We start from the raw sequence: 19,978 nt of genomic DNA on the forward strand, positions 1-19,978 counted from the left end.
AGCGAATGTGCTTGTCTTGTATTCCTGAAGAATCGAGAGAAAATGTGGTAAGCCTAATGAAAGCCTAATGAAGAAAGTACAGCAATTAAACAAAAAAAAAACAATTGCTTCATATAGAAGACAAACAGTGGACCACGCAACCATGTACAGCTTCTATGGAGCTCACTGAATCTGCGAAAAAATACTACTGTAAAATGTTTTCACCAATGTTTCACTGCCCATTGACCTTCACTATTTGGAACGATGATCGGGACATGAAAGGTGTTGCCTGCAAATCACCCATCTTTTATATGTTTCGGTGTAGAAGTTGATAAATATTTTTCATGCTGAGAAAAGACTTCTTTTCATTTTTTCTTGCACACGTACGATCTAAAATCCATTTCCTGAGACAGTTTCTAACTTATAAACATTTCCATAAACGTAAAGACCGACAATTAAAGTTGGGAGATCCAAGAATGATTTGATCTACTGAACTTCCTCCACATGGTGAAGTGAACGAGGGATCGCTAGAATTCGCCGAAGAAGCTTGAGTTACTGAAGTTTGAAATTGTAGTATGAACCATTCCTGCATCTCTTCTTACCGTAGACCAAGTTGTAGTTGCATTTGTAGTTGCACTTTCAGCCGAGACCGTAGACAAGAATGCGTGATTTCAGAGTCTTTCGTCCAATGTAGTCCCTTTAATCGCATCACGTAATTTTTATCATGGTGGCTGGCTGTGATTGACTGCGCATGTCCTCATCGATCCGGCGCGCTGTCTCGGAAGAAGAAAGCTAGATAAAGCTCCTCCCTCCGGAGAATCCTCACCTACGCGTGGATATCTCATATCTCGCTGGCATTTCCATGCGGTGACACTCGCTTATTAGCTGCGCAATCGTTGTAGTCACGTGAGTATTACCTCCGAAATTTGAAGTTGTGTATAGCTTGTCCATTCCGCGCCGTTCGTATTACTGCTACAAATTCACTCACGTCCACCTGTTGAAAACTGCATGCTTCATTTTGACAGGATCGAACTTTTTAAGACCACCGCGCGATGGTGCGCATTCATGACTCAGCTGAGGATGAAGGAGCTGAGGAGGAACTCACCAAGGAGTTTGCACCCCAAGAGATGCCTATGCAAACGGAACCACCGTCCACGACGTCCACTACAACAACAACGACTACTACGTAAGGAATATATGTTTCTTAATAAAGTGGCTTTTTCAAGAAAACTCTTTCCCAAAAACCAAAAGTCTTTGTCTTTAATTCCGAGAAAATGAGTGTGTACTATTTTTGTCAGAACATGGTCTCATTTAACTCCGGGATTCTTATATGGATTTTTTAAAATGCCTTCAAACCGAACGAGAGGCCAATCGGTACCCTTCACCCGAAAATATCTTACTTCTTCCAAGAAAATTGCAGCTTAAGCAGAAATTGATTTGGTTGAAGCGTTCACAGTTGTTCGGTAGCAGCACTTTCGCGTTTGTAATAAAAGTTTTTCTTTTCTTCAAATCGTGAAATTCCTGTGTATTCGTTTGTGAATAAATTAACAGTAACTTTCTCAACAGGATTGTTTATTTCTGAGAAAACAACTCATAGATAGCTAATGGAGAATTCACTCGGAGTTCAGAACACCTTAACGGCTGCATTCTCTCAAACTATATAGCAGTGCTGTTGACAGGATTTTAGCAACAACATCTTAGGCATAGAGGACTAAATATTTCAATTTTTCAAAACTTTCACTATTTTGTGGCGGAACATAAAAGGGCCCTCTTAGGACAGTCAAATGTTATTCTTTTATCGACTTGTTCATGATGCCATCAAATGAATCTCTTTCTCTTTTATCTGCAGCATCAAGGTTGTCGTAAGAGTCATGACAAGATGAAATTCTGAAACGTAACATATTCGAAAAATCAAACGTCATTGTCGTTTTTGTCGCACCAAAACCCTCAGCTTTAAGAAGCCACAGAACACACAATATAAGACGTGGGAATTTCTGACGAAAACGTAGGAATTTGTTTTCTAACGCAATATTCTTTTACTGATGAGGCTCTATTTCAACTTGATGCAAAATCCTACATTATAAGAATTATGTGTATCGTGACAAGGATTGCTGGATCAAGCGTTTATTTTTTCTTTGCTTCTCTCGAAACTCACAATCACTCAATAACGTAACCACCGCCGCTGTCAACAGCACCACTATTTGTTGGGCAAAGCCTCGATGCCAGTGCTGACCAAGAATCTCCGGATCGACTACGCCATTTGTGGTTTCACTCATTTCCCGTGTAAGCTCGATTGAACGTCCTCCCACTGTCCGCCTGAGGATCTTGTCCTGTAAAACAAGCATCAGTGCAGCAGATAAAACTCCAGAAGAATGTTAATCTGAGAAGTGATCTCTTCTAGGTTTTCGATATCTTGTATCGCTCTCATTGTGTTAGCAACATTTCCCACCAAATTGATTGAATTTTGTAAATGAATTTAAAAAAATAATGGATTTTTTTCAATGGGACGCGGAACAACTCTTTGACTAAGTCATCATTAATCCTAACACGTCGAACAGTTGTTTTTTTTTACTATTTGGTCGTTACTTCATTTAAAGTTTCACTGACGACCAGCCACTAAAAGAGGCGCATAAAAGCCTGTTATCATCGTTGATCAGTGAAGCATGCGACTTCAGCATTGTTGTGTGATTAATTGGTTTTATTTTCAGACCGACCACTACCAAAGAATCACTAAAGGATGTGGTGGTGAACAAGGTAATTGATGTGAAGGATGTTGTCAAGGCAAAAGTGATGAAAGAAACAGGAAGTGAGTGAATGGACCATGTTTTTTTTTTGTTTTTTTTTTCAGCGCCTTTACCTCATCCTTCATGGCTTACAAGTTAATCAACGAAATGAGTGGGATAACCTTCTCAAGTAGAACGAAAACTAGGTAACTGGCGGCATTTGATGATTTTGCATCTCTAGAGTATTCACCCACTGCGTTCTGTGGAAAAATAGTAGCCGTGTGAAGACCTTTTAGAATCTCCCTCAGATCTTCTTTTTTTAATATGATTTTCCAGATTTGATTAATATCAAGGAAATGTCAAAATATGCGTGATTTCCCGACTTGATGCTGTTGACTTCTCTGTGAGTACAACATGAAGGCTACGAAGCAACCGAGTGATGTCGAATGGTCCTAGACATCGGTACTAAGCATTCCGAAAAACAATTGAATACCACTGCGACAACGCATTCGACTAGGATATATGACCCTTCGTGGAATTTTCGGTCGACACATTCGTTCCAACAATCGATAGGAGGCAAAAACCCAATCAATCCGAGTGGGCCATATAGATGGCTGAGCGCTATTGCTGGGACTGGCGACAGCAAATAACGAGATTCTTTTGAACAGCGAAAAATATGTCTGGAGGTTTGGGAATTTGGATGAAATTTGTGCTTGTGCGAGCAAGTATCGCGAGGTTCAGTTAACAAGTTGAAATTCACTTTTACTCATCTTCAATTATGACGAGGAATTATCCTTGATGTGCTATTTCCTCTCAATTTTCTTATTCTGCCTTCAGGATACTGAATGCGCTGAGTGCGGAAAAACGATAAACAGCCACCGGATGTACACCAGCGGAAGCATAAGTATTGACTTTATGTTTCCAAAAAAAGTGCAAGAAACGAAAACTGCCTATGCTAGAGTGGAAGAATTGCTGCTCAAACTTAATTCCCGTTCTAGCAAAGTGAACTGTGAACGGATGAGTGAATGAAAGAACAATCGAACGCGTGAACATCCATCACAGCTGCTTGGATGTGATGCATTTCATTTCCAGTTAAACCTGAATGATTACTTGCCATAGATTGGCACTGCTGCATGACCATGAGCTGGTTACTCAAGTTATTGAGATTAGGCTGCACTTGGCACTGTTGTGTTAAAAGGAGAAGAATGACAACTGGCACCTCTGGGGGTGAAAACATGAAATACAACTCGCTAGTCCAAACATACATACTTCTTTAGCCTAAACGTTTGATGTAGCATTGCTTGTTCTTCATTTTCTACCACACTCAAAGCAAATAAGCCATCAATCCACTGACTAGGACATTGGACAAATCACATATTTATTGTTTGTCACCAACCAGCAATTAGGTTTTCATTTCGAAAAAAAAGCAGCAGCTTCTGAAATCTCGTCACCAGTTCTGGGTGCGGACCGAGTAAGTGAAGGTTATTAGGGGTTCAACAAAAATTTCCGCTCCGTTTAGAACCGTTTATTTTTTGAGGTGAAGTTTTCAAGGAGCACATTTTAAGTTTTACTGATGAGCGCACTGTTCCATTCCAGGAGTTGCCTGCGAGAACACCAACTTCATTAACATTTATATCGTCAGCCTACATCTTTAATCGATTGATATCCATGACTAATGACATAATGAATGAGCGCAACCAACGAAACTGCGGAGAAAAAAGGAGAACGAAAATGGAAATCCGAATATTTTCCCATTTTTTGGCGAAGAATCACCGTGGCTACTGTATGAGTCCAGCCGCGACGGAGCATACATCACCCCATCGTTTGGGCATATGCAGGAGCACTGAAAAGCAATGCCATTTTCCGCCAAATTAAAAAAAAATCACCCGAACCGTGCAATTCGCCTTTCGTATCTACGGACGTTTACCGATTCTGGATAGATATGACAAATGTTTTTTGTAGCTTCCGTTCCTACCTTTACTACTTCGCCGAATCTCTGTTTGGCATCGACAACTATATAGCTTTCAACTATATAGCAATATAGAAGCGAGTTGGATCTGCAAAACTAAGTAAAGACTCAAGTGTTCTCTTTTCCTGAAACCTCGGCATAATTCTGTCTATATTTTCTAATAGTGTGCCAGTGAGGTTTTTTAGATGGAACCTTTATTTGGCCGACGTTTCGGCTTTCTTGCCGTCTTGAGAAGCGTGAGGCTTATTTAGGAAAATACAAAGTAGAGAAGAATCTAAAAAAAACCTCACAGGCACAGTGCTGTAAAATACAAAGTAGAGAAGAATCTAAAAAAAACCTCACAGGCACAGTGCTGGAAAATACAAAGTAGAGAAGTCATTTTCTGTTGCAAAAGTGTTTTTCTCAACTTTTGCCTAAGAAATCAACTGACTAGCACTAACCAAATTTTCAAATGCATAGAAACGACGTCACTTCCCGGTCAACGTCCCTTAACAACAACACGGCTTGACATCGTTCGAAACAGAGTTGAAGTGAAACGCACTCGCTAGATGCTTCGTTGCTGCTTAATGTCAAAATGGGAGGAGTGAACGAAGAATAAAATCCTCAAACCTTCTGTTACGCGTCATCACGACTTCAATGTGGAATTGGTTTATGGACGCAACATAAGGCGTTCACAATGATTGCTGGCCACAGCCGGTGTATCTTGTCAATGTCTTCATCCTTCCGGACATATCCCGGCAACAATTTGCCGATTCAGGAAGGATAGAAAGCTCGGTTGGTCTGGGGAGGATTTGAATTAACCATCTACTTTGCGGTCGCCGGAGCCTCAACCAGTTACGTCCAGCAAAAATGACACGGATATACCCATTTGAGAAACGACAATCTCATGGATCATGTGTTTAATATGCTTGATATACCCATATCCTGTATTTTGTCTCTCGTTAAGTTTTTAACATTTAAAACGATTCCTACACCAAGGAAATCAACTACAGGCCGTACTTATTCGTGCCGATATGTCGAAAAAGTGCCTTTCAGATGATTATGCACCTTCAACATAAGAAACATTTTGCTAGGAGGGAATCCATTTGAACAAAATACACTGATTGATAAGTTGCTGAGCTATCCAGTGAAAGCGATTTCAGTTTCTGTACTGTATTGACTGAAAATGTTCGAAAACACAAAGCACCTGCACACATCCCTTCTTGCTGCCCATGAATTTATGTATATTCAATTATGTATTTTTGTGGATTCCATCCGTTCGTTTGTATTCCGTTTGCAGTCTTCCAGTTTTATTCACCATTTTAAAACCAGTAAGAAGTCAAACTCCAATGCTTTTACAGCCTTTCCTCAGCAGAACAAACTAACGTAATAAGAAAGAAATTCGAAAGGAAAGCCAACAGATTCCATATATTCCCTGATGCTCTTCGCGAAAACCCTTCATGAGGAAGTTTCTGACCTGAATTAAGTTGATTCGTAAACTCTTGCAGAAGTCCTCTCAAATCACAGTTTTTCTGAAAAGTTCCTGTTCTGCTTCTGATTGTTCAATGGAATCTAGCGGCTACTATTTTTCTTTTTTCAGGACAGATTGTTCCATTCTTTAGTACCTGTAAGTTTGCAAGTTATTCGCGCTTCGAACACAAATTCTCCCTAATATATTGATCAGTGCTCGTGCCTTTCATGGTCCTATCTGCTTACAATAAGCTATCCAACACTACTTTGGATTTGGCACAGAAAAGCTGGGTCATATACAAGAATAATTAAATCAAAAGATCAGACAAAAAAGGCAAAGTCTCAATGTAGTTGAAGGGTTTGAGGTGATTGTGTTTCTAATGACTCTGCACAGCGAAGTATTTGACCTCTCATTCCTGTGTTCTCCGCTGAACTCAGCACTCATACGAAGCAATTTCAGTGCCAGAATGGGCGTTCGTTTTTCTCGGAATCATCGCCATCATTGTGGTGCTGCTAATAGCGTATCTCATCATCCGGAAATTGTTCGGAAAGAAACGGCATGGCGAGAAGAACAAAAGCAAAGGTTTTAAGGGCCTCTTCAGTAAAGGAGGAGATCTTATGGCTGGCAAGGATGTGATGGGAGGGGTGAGTACCTTCCAAACGTTCTTCGCTCACAGAAAGATGTCTATAATAATTACAGATACAACAAGACATGGAAGAGTTGGAGGAGAACATGGAGCAGAACGAAAAAGCTCAGGCAGAAGAGAAGGAAGAAGTGAAACTGGGCAGGATACAATACAAACTTGATTATGATTTCCAGCAAGGACAGGTGAATGCGCATCAAGAATTTTCTTACCAGCATCGTGGCAGGTCTTCCTATTACTTCTACCTCTGAACCTATCCTTCCAAATAACTCTTGTTTATGAGCACTCGTTTCTTGTGGTGAAAACGACTCATTTAGATGAATTCTCGTTTTCAGCTCTCTGTTACTGTCATTCAAGCGGAAGATTTGCCTGGAATGGACATGAGTGGAACGTCCGATCCATATGTTAAATTGTATCTGTTGCCTGAGAAAAAGAAGAAGGTTGAAACCAAAGTCCACAGGAAAACGTTGAATCCCGTGTTCAACGAAACATTCATATTCAAGGTAAATTCTTTTGCACTACTGGTGTACCGTGCTACCAGTTCTTTCGAAGAAGAAAACTGTTGAAAAAGCCATTCTAAACATCGTTCGTACATGAGATTCGCCGCCCTCTATGCCTCTAGACCTAGTTGTTTTGGCGCTAAGAAAGAATTTTCAGAGAGTGGAGCCTACCACCTTCTGGTCAAAAACGTGGGGATAATGTAAAAAATGAATGTTCAACAAGAACTTTCAAAGACTATGGCTCTCTCACCAGTGATCTTCACACCTTTGGACATTTACGAACGTCTGATATCACTGGATGACTATCATGATTTTTTCAGCTTTTGTTATATAACCACCTTTTCGAGATTCGGATAACATTCTGTTTCAAATATGCACTTCGGGTTTTGTATACGACATTTCGAGAAAGAAGACCATGAAATTGAAATTGATCTCTGAATGAAAAGTAAATAAACTAGTTTGACAGGTGAAGATGTTTTGATATCTTCCACAACACATCGAAATCACCTGAGAACCACTACTATAACATATTTGGAATCCGTAATTATGAAATTATTCTTTGACATCCTTATTTTTTCTAGTCCGCAGCGAAGGCGTGATTTCACGAAACTTTTGAATATCAGGTTGCCTTCAACGAGATCACAGCCAAGACGTTGGTGTTCGCTATTTACGACTTCGATCGATTCAGCAAACACGATCAAATTGGACAGGTACAGCATTCTTTTGCTTTGGAACCTAACGAATATATGTGTACAGGAGCTTCAAGTTCTTCTCACAATACTTAAAGTTCCACTCAGACCACTGGAGGAAACAGAAACAAAAACTAGTGTGCTTGTTCCAACTTCTAGTGCAATTTCATTTATTGAGACTAGGAATTGCTCATATTACGATATAATAATGGGGTCACATAGCGTCTGCGTAATAAATTACGAAAGTTCATTGCTTTCCTCAAGTACCTGATGGGACGCAAACGTCTCTCAACCAAAATGTCCTCGTAAATGTGGAGAGAAGAACCAGCAAAAACTAAATCATCCGAACTCCGTACAGCCCTAGAAGAATTTCAGACATTTTCTCCTATTTATGTACACAAGAAGTAGAGCTCATAAGAAACTATTTGCTAGTTGTCAGAGTTCCCTTTTTTTACCTCTGTTACATTATAAGAGTCATCCTTATGAACTACAACTCACGTTATGCTGTATTGATTGAGAGCAGTTAACTAATACTAAGGATACTGACCTTCCTTTTGTGGCTACAAGACGAATATCCAAAGTGTAGACAGAGAAGGACTAAAGTTGCGCTGTAAATTTTTCATCACTTTTCGAATACCATTTGTACTCCCTTCTATATACTCCCCTGTTCGACCACTGCGCTGCACCATACGAGTTTTCCGCAGAATAGAGCAGTTATGTAAATAGTCTTTTTTTTTTCAAGTTCGCTCACGACCTCCGAATTTTTGCTTCCACTGCTGCTACTTTCAATCCTTGTTTCCTTCGAGTTTAAATTTCGAAAATAAGGGGATCATATAGAGTTAGGTCATGTGAATATGAGCGTTTTGAAGAATTCCGTAATCAAACCGTGCCGAGTCCAGAAGCGCTTCCAGAGCGCTAGGGGCAGTTGCGGTGACCTGAGGAAGAATCCGCAGGTGCCCATAACATCGGCGATCTTCTCCTTACCTGTTTACAAACGGTACCGAGCATTATCAGATTATATTCCTTGATTATAATTCTACTGTTTTTGTCCTCAATCCACAATCGCTTTGATACGAGAAAACGAATATTAGCATTTCTTTTGTATACACCACAAACAGCCACAGTGACACATTTTTTGAGTAGAAAGCAGATTAATTTCTGTGTCAGAGTTTGCATATTCGAGTAGGGATTTCGTGTTGATACGTGCCTCCACTTTTACGTTCCACCCTTGCTTTTCCGACGTGGCTTGATTGCATTTCAAATTAATGTTGCGGCTGGACTAAAAAGCGTACGGATTTGAATTTTTAAGTGCACGTGTAGGGATGTCATTTCGACGCGGCAACGTGCGTCGTGAAATTTCGCCGCTGTAGCCACTTTTTAGTTTGAAAATATTTTGTTCGTTTTTATTTTACACATCGCTTGTATTTTACTTTTTAACCAATTTTGCGAAATCCCAGGACATTTCACTCTTTTCGAAACGAAAAATACAAATACAGAATAATGCTCACGGGAACGTTCACTTTCAATTACCCTCGTTTGGTCCCCCGAAAAACAACAGCAATGAAAGTAACGTGGTCGAGACGCTATAGAAGGGCTGGAAAACTTATTCAAATATTTTAAAGGGAGGAACGTGTCAAATTTACAACAATCCTTAATAATTTTCAATAATTGCTCTTCCCCTCATAATCTCGGATCTCCTCATTTCCACTCCAATTGTTCCAGAATGTGTTCAACTAGGTGAGCGCGCAATGTCGCTCTTCTTCTGCTCCGAATGCATACTCCTTCTCTTTCCTCCTCCCAGACCAAATTGCTCTCACCAGACTGAACCCTTGACAGCGAGAGCTCCGCCTTCAAAAATGATCAACATGGTGTGCATGTTCTGGATTGCATCCGGTCGTCTAATTTCTTCGTAGTCAACAAAATTTCCGCCACCAGCCACCAGTCTATTTCTGTTAACTAACTTCATTAGAGTGTTCTCGGTAATTATATTGTCTCTTGCAGGTTCTCATCCCTCTGGGAAAAATCGATCTCGGTCAAGTGATCGAGGAATGGAAGGACATTGCCCCACCACCTGATGATAAGGAAGCCGTCAGTTTTTAGAACTTACATACGTGTTTTTCTTCTATCATATTTCTATTCCGAGCTAATGCCTCCTCCCGATCGCAGCTAAAATCCGTTATTAGCTTAATTTCAGGAGAAGAGCCTTGGAGACATTTGCTTCTCTCTTCGATATGTCCCCACCGCTGGCAAGTTGACGGTGGTGATTCTAGAAGCAAAGAACCTGAAGAAAATGGATGTTGGTGGTCTCTCAGGTATGACTACAACTGTGGAACATTTGTCAAATAAGCATCTACACAATGATTTTCTAATCCTCTTCTGTTCCACTGATTCCCTCTACTTGGAATAGATCCCTATGTGAAGCTGGAACTCACAGAAGGAAAGAAGCGCTCACGTCGGAAGAAAACCATGATTAAAAGAAAAACGTTGAATCCATACTACAATGAAAGTTTTGTATTCGATAATCTGCTTCTAACAAAAATCAAGGTACTTTGCACAAATCCACTCGCTCTATGCCCCCTGTGTTCTTTTCTCATGAATACCAGCTGCTGCAAATAACATACAACTATCGTTGTTCGGAATGTCGGGGTCATTCATCGCATGAATTTGCGTTGAAGTTGCGATGGAGATCTAACATTTCGTCTCTGCCTTAACCCGCATGTGTCATTAACGCTTTTCAGATCCCTACGTGAAAATAGTGCTGATGCAAGGAGGGAAACGGTTGAAAAAGAAGAAAACTTCTATTAAAAAGTGTACACTAAATCCCTACTATAACGAATCGTTCTCATTTGAAGTACCGTTCGAGCAAATACAGGTTCGTTGATTCCTCTCAAAAAAGTGTTCCCACATACACAGAGACAGAGACAGTTCTCTCAGGTTGAAGCGATTGCTTATAACCGTGTTTACTTACAGGAACGGAGTGTTTCAATACGTTTAGTTGTATCAGCTTACTTTGAAACATTTAAGAAAATTCCAAACTCATAAAGATAGATCAGATGATTTATTTACTCACTGTTTACCATAGTTTTTTTTGCTATGGAGAGCATATCTTCAAAAGCATCACCCCAAAGGCATCCGTAAAAAACGGCCCGGAAGATACGGCTTCGAGTGGTTCGGCGCGCTACTTTCTACAACTAGTTCGATTGGGGCGCGCCAGCCTTGTACACGCGCCACATCTTCCGGACCGTTTTTTAGGCAATTAGGAAGAAATGAACGTAATCACCCTTCTCCCTATAATCTACGATCCCGTATACGAATACTCTACCTGAAATCCGTATCACTTCAGATTCGTTGAGTGATGCCTTTAATTACTTCCGGGTTACAGGATTGGTTTGCAACACGATGTCATTTCAATATCAAATTCAGCGCCTATGTGCATTTCGAGAAGCATAAATTCTTCTGAATGTTTCTTTGATTTTGAGCATGACTTTAATCTAAGAATTTCCTTCCCTGCCACAAGCCATTCGTTCATAATTGCACTTCAAAAGGTTTCTTGCAAGATCGCTTTTTAATTACATATCAGAGGTACCCGTAAGTAATCAGCTACGTCAGTGGCAAAAAAAAAGATTTTACTTGCATTTGACTTTATCCTTAGTCGATTATGTAATCTCTGTCGTTATCCAGAACCTTTTCCCATCTTGCTGGTACGTATTCCCATCTTTTGGAGAAAAACATGATTCTAGATGAGCTCGCACTTCACCGATATTTGCGAAATTCTTAATCCCTAGGGAATGTTCCATCGATCGGAATGAATGAAAATCAGATGTATCTAGGTCTGGAGAACATGGCGCATGTGAGGAAGCTCCCTGCTTAGCTGTCTTACTTTTCCCGAATAAATCTTACTGCGCAGGGCGTGGTATTATCGTGCTGCAAAAGAGCCGGAACCTCTACACTCTGTCTGCACACCTTACCAATTTATTGAAGATATGTCTGGACTGTTGACCACGAAACCTGAAGAGTGTCTGCTATTTCCTGAATACTCAGTTTCCATCAGTGATTTCGAAGCGTCACTATCAGACTCAACGGGGCTTCCACTTCGATCGCTATCAGACAAGTCAAAATCAGCGTTGGAGAATTTTCTAAATCGGCGGTGGCACTTACGGACTTTCAATACGTCTTCATGCTCATCACAAGTTTCCCATGCAGTGACGTACATGTTCTTCAGTTGGTTGATTGTCCGCCATTTTATAACGTCGTAATAAAAGCGTTTGAATTTGATTGGTACAAAAGTCAAGACCGTGAGTTGTAATATTGCCGTATAAAACACATCTGTATGCGTCCACGTTCTGAACTAGACTGAAGCTAATATTCCACACTAATAATAATTGATTGCTTATAGGTGGCACCCCTAGTACATCCGAAATTACTGCTGCATTGCCCCAATCCGCAAGTTTTGTATTGCCTAACGCTCTCAGGTGGCCGTCTCTTAACATCCAAAATGAGTTTAAAAAATAAGATATCTCAACGAATTTTTTCTTAAATTGAGTAATACTAGAACTAAAAAGATCCTATATGTAGGGGAGCGACTAAAGGTAGCATTCACATCACGAATCTGACGTGGTGAGGGAATGCGCGGGAAAAACCATAGATTAGTTTGTAAGTTGCGGGATCCGGGGTGGTTCCACTCACCTTTCCCTAATCTTCGTTTAAAAAACTGCATTGAAGAAGTTGTTTTTCACGACGATTTCAGTCGCAACGAGGCAACCTTGCGCACGCGCCGCATCCAAATGCGAGCGGTCGAAGATGAATGGTCTCTCTTCACCAGCCTATTCAGGTGAAACCAATGAATAGGCTGCTGAGGAGACTGGATCATGTATATAGGAACGCGTTCTAACGTACCTCGCAGGAACTAAAATGGTTTTTCTACGACGATTAGCGAAAGAGTGAACGGAACCACCCCGGATCTCGATATCTACAACCCATCTCTGTTTTTTCCAGTAGATCACGTCATATTCGTGATATGTTCCCCTTGAAGGTGGGAAAAAGGACCGCTCAAAAGTCTTGCATAACTTTATGAATGAAAATTTCTAGGCTTCTTAACGCTTTGAAACCCTTGCTTCGGCATGATATCACTTTCCTGATCACACTAAACCATTTTAACCTTTTAATTTGCAGAAAGTTTCACTTATGATTACTGTAATGGACTACGATAAGTTGGGTTCGAACGATGCCATCGGCAGATGCCTACTCGGATGCAATGCTACTGGAGCTGAGTTGAGGTGCGAATCATATTGAGGAAATTCTCCTTTGGAAATACGTTGCTTTGCATTATATTCAGACCTTGTTTATTAAAAATAAGAGGAACCAAAGGTTTCTATTGTGTGCACCGTGCCCCGTTTGTTTCGTTAGAGCGAACATTTCAAATCTAAACAAACGGTTGCGTCTTACACAATATGTCCAACACAACAAGAATGTCTCGTGAACACTTATGTTTCGTATTACTTTTGGCACTCACTTAAGTGCATAGCAAACAAATGAGTTTGTCGAACCCGGTTTGGCGAACCGTTTTCGGACACATACAAGGCAGTAGTTAAGGACAGAAAGAGCTACAACAGTGTCGCTTTTACAATTTCTTAGAAAGAAATTGGTCCTAATTCGAGAAATTTGCTCACTTTTACCAAATTGCAAAACATTCTAAATTATTTTGTAACCGTTCAAATGACCTCTGGCTTGGCTACTGTTGATGAAGATATGTTCCCCAGGATTATCCTTTAGCTGTTTTTATCGCTTTTCTGCTAGCCATCATGTTGTAAATTTTCGAAGATCTATAACTCACCAAACACTGTCCACCACCATTGAAATTAGCACTCGATGCAAACCAAGTACTTAAGCGTAGTGTTCTTGTAATGAAAACTCTATGGAAAAAGACTTTGTTACCCCTGACAGCGTCACTCTTCAGACATTGGATGGACATGTTGGCGTCGCCGCGACGACCGATCGCTCAGTGGCACACGTTGGGTCCGGTGGAGGAGGAGGGAGGCGAAAAGAAGTAGCTGACACCTGTCGTCCTCGCCACACCGGAACCTCAAACATTCCCACACACCTCCCCTTCCTGTACGCAACGTAATTTCGAACGACTGTGGCGAGCAGCATTTCTCGGGCCTCTGTCGAACTGGTCATCTTTGCGTCTCGTGATCTCCCTACACATAGCGTTGTCCTCGTTATCAGACGATTTAAATTGTTTCAGCCTATCCTTAGTTTTGTGTGTTCTAAAAATCCAGTACTGTCTCTTAAAAAGCACCGTCGTGCACACTTGTTATATTTATTGTATGTACTGTACGGAGCGCTGTGCCAACAAATGCCGCGCTCGCGCGGTGAGCGACGAGCGGTGAAGAAATTTATATGTATGTTAATACATTGTTTCAGAACAGTGATATATATGTAGCTTCTCTCCTGCGGCTATAGATTCGGTGATCGCTCCCCTCGGTTTTTTATGTGTTTGTTTATAGACTAGTTATGAAGATACATGCTTCCTATAAATTATTCACTACTCGGTTGTCCCGTTCGGATTACCCATTTAATCCGCTGCCGCTCACGCAAGTGACTGGTTAGCTTTTCGTAGCTTAAGCTTGTTGTTCCGTCGGGCAAAATGATTTCGGGTGAAACAGCAGCTTAATAAAGGGAAATCTGCTAGAAAGTGCAAGCAACCAACAAAATTGATATAAAACATGCTTAATGACGATTGGAATTCTGAATGAATTATTTGTTGGGCTGAAAAACAGTTCGTAGGCATATTTTAGGTTTAAAAATGCACATAGAAATGAAAAGTGTTGGCAAAATGTTATGAGAAGTTTCAGAGAAAATTCTTCTTCTACAAAAGGGTGATGCTCCAACTTTTTCTATTTGGTTGATGGTTGTCTCTCCGGCTCATTCAAATGAAATGCGAAGTAGACGCGATGTATTCCACATGACTTGTCTTCTGCATCAAGTGGAGGTAATACAAGTATCTGTAATAATTAGTTCGCAATGCGAAAAGTATCTGTAATAATTAGTTCGCAATGCGCCACCACGTTCACTTCGATCCAGAACCGTATGAGGTTTACGGAAGCGTGTTTTTATCCTCCCAGACACGTCCGGTATCGGACCCTGCAAGACGAGAGCCTTGGTTGGCATTAGGGTGGTTTCCAACCACAAATCACTCGTGCAATCACAGCCGAACATCTTACTGGCTGCGCTACACCCTTTTATCGAGGTTCGCTAAAAATCACATTGCTACTGCGCGTGTAGAAGTGGCTTGTGAATAGCTTTATAGCATTTTGAAAACAATTCTTAAAGATGTCTCCCACGGCTTCTTTTCACGATCCCAAATGGGCGTTCTGACCTCAAATCACACACCAGGCGACCACTTGAAAAAAATCCTTTTTTCTCACTTTTTCACTTTATCAAACAAAAAATTGTTGCAAGCTACTCAATGTGTACTCATGATTGCCCCTCGTTGATCTTTCTACCACCCATCATTCAGTGGTCATTTTGATGTCTTATACTGTTTCCATTAACTTTTTTGTCTTTTTTAATGTTTTTCGTCACTTTTCTAAGTTTTCCATGCATTGCTATAAATTCACAATACAAATCTCGCGAGCAGTTTTGCATTTTTACCAAATCGAAAAAATGCCAAAGCAGAAGATAGCGTAGACACTCTGCTTTGTCCACTTAACACTCCATCATAATATTTCGAAGAAACAAGATTAGAGTAAAATAAAAAAAATTGCAACTCTCTTGAAGAACGGGAATTTCTTCATTAAATTATGCATAACATTCCACCAATTTTACTTCTTATTTCTGAGTGCACTTTCAGATATGTAAAACAGCCACAAATTATTCCTCTTCGCAATATTTACTCATTCATTTAAGTTGTGCATCAACAATTTATAACTGAAAAGTAGTGTTTGTAAACGGAAATCGAAACTCTAAAAAATGGGTGACTGTAATGTCCGTAAAGTTCGTACTGTAGATTATGGAGCCCGGCGTGGCACCGCTCAGTTCCCCCAAGTCGTCTTAGGAAACGGCGTGGAAGCAGCGCTTCTTCCTACGCGCCATGTTTGAACACACACTCTTGTGGACTCCTGCCCTTCAGTAGCAAAATCAGTGGTTTTATTTGAATAACCTGGTGAGGAGACATCACTGAACCTCGATCGTGGATGCGGATCGTGCAAAGCGGTAGTGCGCTCCAAATTATTTCGCAGGAACGAACACCGTCTTCAACGTTGATTAAAGAACTTGAGCGAAGCCACGTTAGTTCCCATGATCTAGAACGCGAACTTTGCGGGTTTCCTGTTGTTTCCGTACTACGACAATGTCTTCTGAGGTTTAAGTCTTATACCTGATTGACACCTTTTAGCAGAAGGAAAAAGGAAACTTCACCGGGGCCTTTGTCAACAAGCTTGGGCAATTAACCTGTCTCGAAACCGTCATTTAACAATTAATGAGCAGTAATATCGGTTTTCTTGCCAATTCAAACGGAATAACTTTTGAACGCGTTTTTGTTCCCGGTTGAAGATGTGGTCACTGCGATCTCGCAACATTTGATAGGTAAATTTATCCTCGTATCTGCAACATAGATGCTTTCAAGAATTTTTAAATTGAGCGCGTTAAAACAACAATATTCTCTCAATCTTCTGGTACTCTTAGAGTGCCTCATCTACTAAATATTACTCACTTGCTCGTCTTCACCAAAGACTCTCTGCCCCATTATTTAATTTTTTTCTAATACATCGGTTTCGTAAGCTCGTAAAAATAGAACTCGGCATGGGCGCATTCAACGCAGCGGACGGAGCCCAAGGATGACCGGCGCCCCCTGTTTGACATTTGGGCGACCTTTTCTGCATGCAAATTCAAATAAATTTGGCTGCACATCTAATCGGCTTCGATTCTTGCTGGCTTTATTTAGTAAAAAAAAAACTGGCTCCACGGCTACTGAAACATAGCTGAAATGGCATATAAAAATGAGCATTTATCAATAGTTCTGAAGACCTTAATCCTCTTCTGGCATATTCATCTTAAAGGAAGAAAGCCACGAAATTGAGGGCGATGTGGTCTTTCTGCGAATAGGTAGCTTTGGGATCATATTATTATTGATTACAAACGTGATACGCTCAATTCCTTCCTATTGTGAGGAAAAGAACGTGAAATTGAACTTGTCACCACGAATCCGCTCACGAGGCGCCTAAGAAGACGAGTGCGAGAGAGGCATACGTGCTGCGTCTGTCAGTGGGAGAGACAGCGTCAGCAGCTCCTTGGCTGTCCGCCAGCTCGCAGACACTGGGCGTTGTCTGCTCTCGGGAGGTGTGTGTTAGCAGGCGCCTCGTAGGAACAAAAGCTGCGACACGACCGCTTTCTATTAGTAATTTCTATTAGTTCTTGAATAATTAGAGGTAATTGAGAGTGACTGCGCTCATACTCTGCATACCTCATTTGTCAAAACAAGTCTATTCGTGGAGAGATCTCAACAACCCCGATTTTGTGGTATGCGGCCTTGAAAGAGCTCATCCCACACCTCGCATCGGGATATAAAAATGTTCACATGCACAAGCACATGCACATCTAGAGGTGCAATGAAAGAGACGTCACCATATGAAGCCTAGCTCTAACCCGGACATGTTCTACAGTCACTCGCACAGAACACATTAGTACACTTCTCTACATTTTGTGCGTCAACTATTTCCTTCAATCGATGACGTCTTTTCACTTTTTAATGGTGCTGATAAATACCTGTTTCGATTGCACAGAGGGTCAACTATAAATGCAGTCAGATTGAACAAAGTGTTATCTAAATAACGAGAACAGAACTTGGTGTATGTTTGACTCCCAGTTCTGTTTGTGGTGTACTTGAGTTGCAAACACTTTCTTCGCTTTATGTAGCACTTCGTTATGAGGTTGCTGGATTGTGTTATTTGTACTAAATATTACGAATTGTCAAATATTCTTATGCATGTTTACGGATTTCTTATCTCTGAGGTTATTTTGAACTTTTCAGTCGCATTTGACCTCCATAGAATGTTCATAGTATTCATTTCGCTACAAACATCACATCTTTTTTTCTGAGAAATACATTCACCCAAAAACTTACGCTCAAATAAGTTAGTTTTACGAACACGCAAGTTTTACGCATTAATTTGTAGTGGGTTTGAAAGTTACCATCAGGGTCAAGCGTGTAGTTGGAGATGCTCCCAAAAACGACCCCCTCATCTCGTTCCTACCAGTATAGCTGCCCACACACCAATCAAAATTTGGGTGTAATAATAAAAAGAATTTAAAAAACAAATAAACTAATAAATAAATTAAAATAATACGATATAATAAATAAATAATAAATTTTTTTCAAAAAGTAACGCTACAAGTAAACGGAATATATATTGTAATGCAGCAATATTAATAGAATAAATAATAACTAGAAATTATATGTTCATGTTAATTATATGTTCAAGATGCCGCGTGACGTGTGCCAGCTGGAAGAAGATCAAGAAAAACAAAAGTTTTAAACAATAAACAAAAGCTCGATCCCCGCCGGAACCATTATTTTTGCAAAACGAAAAAACAGCTGGAAAAGAAGGAGAACACCTTTTAAAACAATTTTCACACTATTTCCGACTATCACCAAACAATTTTACTCATCGACAACGGAAACGAACGGATGAGAGTTCGATCCCCGCCTGAATCTAGATTTTTGCAAAACCGAAAAAAAATCATTGAGGAGAAAAATTTAACCGGCAATTTCTTGAAATTGTGTTTAGAGCACTGTTTGCCACATACAAGTGTTATATAGAGGTTATTTTAGCGATTAAAACCAGGTCTTAATTGGAAATTACTGCTGGACAGGTCGGATTTTGTTACCTTGAAATAAACATGAATAACTCACTAATGAAGAGACATAAGAAGATAAAGCTGGCTGCGTTGTGTAGAGGAGGATTTGCGCTACAGAATGGTCAAAGAATCTTTTGCAGGGACCCTCTGGTTTTTTTTTTGAAACCTAGTTGAGAAAAAGTTGAGAAATTTGGCATTTTTCTCAACTTATTCTCAACTAGCTTTTTTAAAGACGAAAACTACCTGTAAAAAAGTAAAAACAAATTATGATAGCAAAAGTCTTCCTCTACAACAAACTTCAAACCGAATTCGTTTTTATAAACTATGAGCTGAGTTATGGAAATTTGTTTGAAGTCACACAGATTTTGACGCGTTGCCGAAAATCCGACATTTCGCTCTTTTTCCCGTTGCGAGGATACGGTAGCGCCGTTGAAAAATTGGACTCCATGTTTGGATAGAGCATCAAGGAAAACCCTTAACTGCAAATTTTGGCCTCTGTAAGTGTTCTGGTTTTCTCAAAAGCTAGTTGAGAAAAACTCGAAAATTTGAGGCAAAAATTGGGATTTTTCTCAACTAGGTTTCAAAAAGACTAGGAAGGCTAGAGGCACCAGACTTTGTAGAAATATATGAGAAATCTTTCTCTACAGATCGCAGCCAGCTTTATTGCATAAAATTCACTTTGAGCGTAGATATTCAGAAACTTGTGGGACCCACTTTGTACTAATTTTAACCCTAATTACGCCTGTAGATGTCTTTTTTTCGCTCAGTAGCAGCATCAAAATTGCTTTTTCGACTGAAAGTAAGAAGTTCGTCACCGTAGGATCAGAAATGTGCTCTTTAAATTCTTTTACGCCAAATGCAAAAATTAGCACCTTTGTAGGGATTGATCCCTGACCATCACAATAGAAAGGGCGCGGCATCTCGTTGAGCTATCCAATATTATTACATCGTCAGCATCAGCCCTATTTCAACAGAGTGTGTAATGGCCAATTCTATTTTATCACATCACAACATTATCACTTTATTTATTATGCATCACATTTATTCAAGATTTCAATTGTTTTGGTTTGTGCCACCGAAGCGACTCCGACGTCATCAAGCATCAGTTAGAGCAGCAAAAAATGCTAAGTCGTCCATTTTCAAGATTGGCTCAAAAAGCGCAGTAGTT

At 40.3% G+C, this 19,978-nt stretch overlaps 1 protein-coding gene across 4 annotated transcripts; it reads left to right on the plus strand.

The window, feature by feature from the left end:
- Nucleotides 1-5: 5 nt before the first annotated feature.
- RB195_019120 (uncharacterized protein) lies at nt 6-14,003 on the plus strand (the record flags this gene model as incomplete). Of its 4 annotated transcripts, XM_064186834.1 has the most annotated exons (14): nt 6-47; nt 882-885; nt 1,021-1,165; nt 2,688-2,785; nt 6,581-6,765; nt 6,821-6,949; nt 7,100-7,267; nt 7,888-7,974; nt 9,955-10,041; nt 10,148-10,265; nt 10,361-10,459; nt 10,692-10,825; nt 13,126-13,229; nt 13,910-14,003. In XM_064186834.1, 14 exons carry the CDS (start codon nt 6-8, stop codon nt 14,001-14,003), a joined length of 1,494 nt encoding a protein of 497 aa, XP_064042714.1. The 4 variants fall into 4 exon arrangements, with proteins under 4 accessions (XP_064042714.1, XP_064042713.1, XP_064042715.1 ...); XM_064186833.1 differs by lacking the exon at nt 10,692-10,825 and having other exon boundaries at nt 10,361-10,497; XM_064186832.1 differs by lacking the exon at nt 10,361-10,459.
- Between the last annotated feature and the right edge of the window lie 5,975 nt (nt 14,004-19,978).

The sequence above is a fragment of the Necator americanus genome, chromosome II (genome assembly GCF_031761385.1).
Source record: "Necator americanus strain Aroian chromosome II, whole genome shotgun sequence".
Taxonomy (NCBI): domain Eukaryota; kingdom Metazoa; phylum Nematoda; class Chromadorea; order Rhabditida; family Ancylostomatidae; genus Necator; species Necator americanus.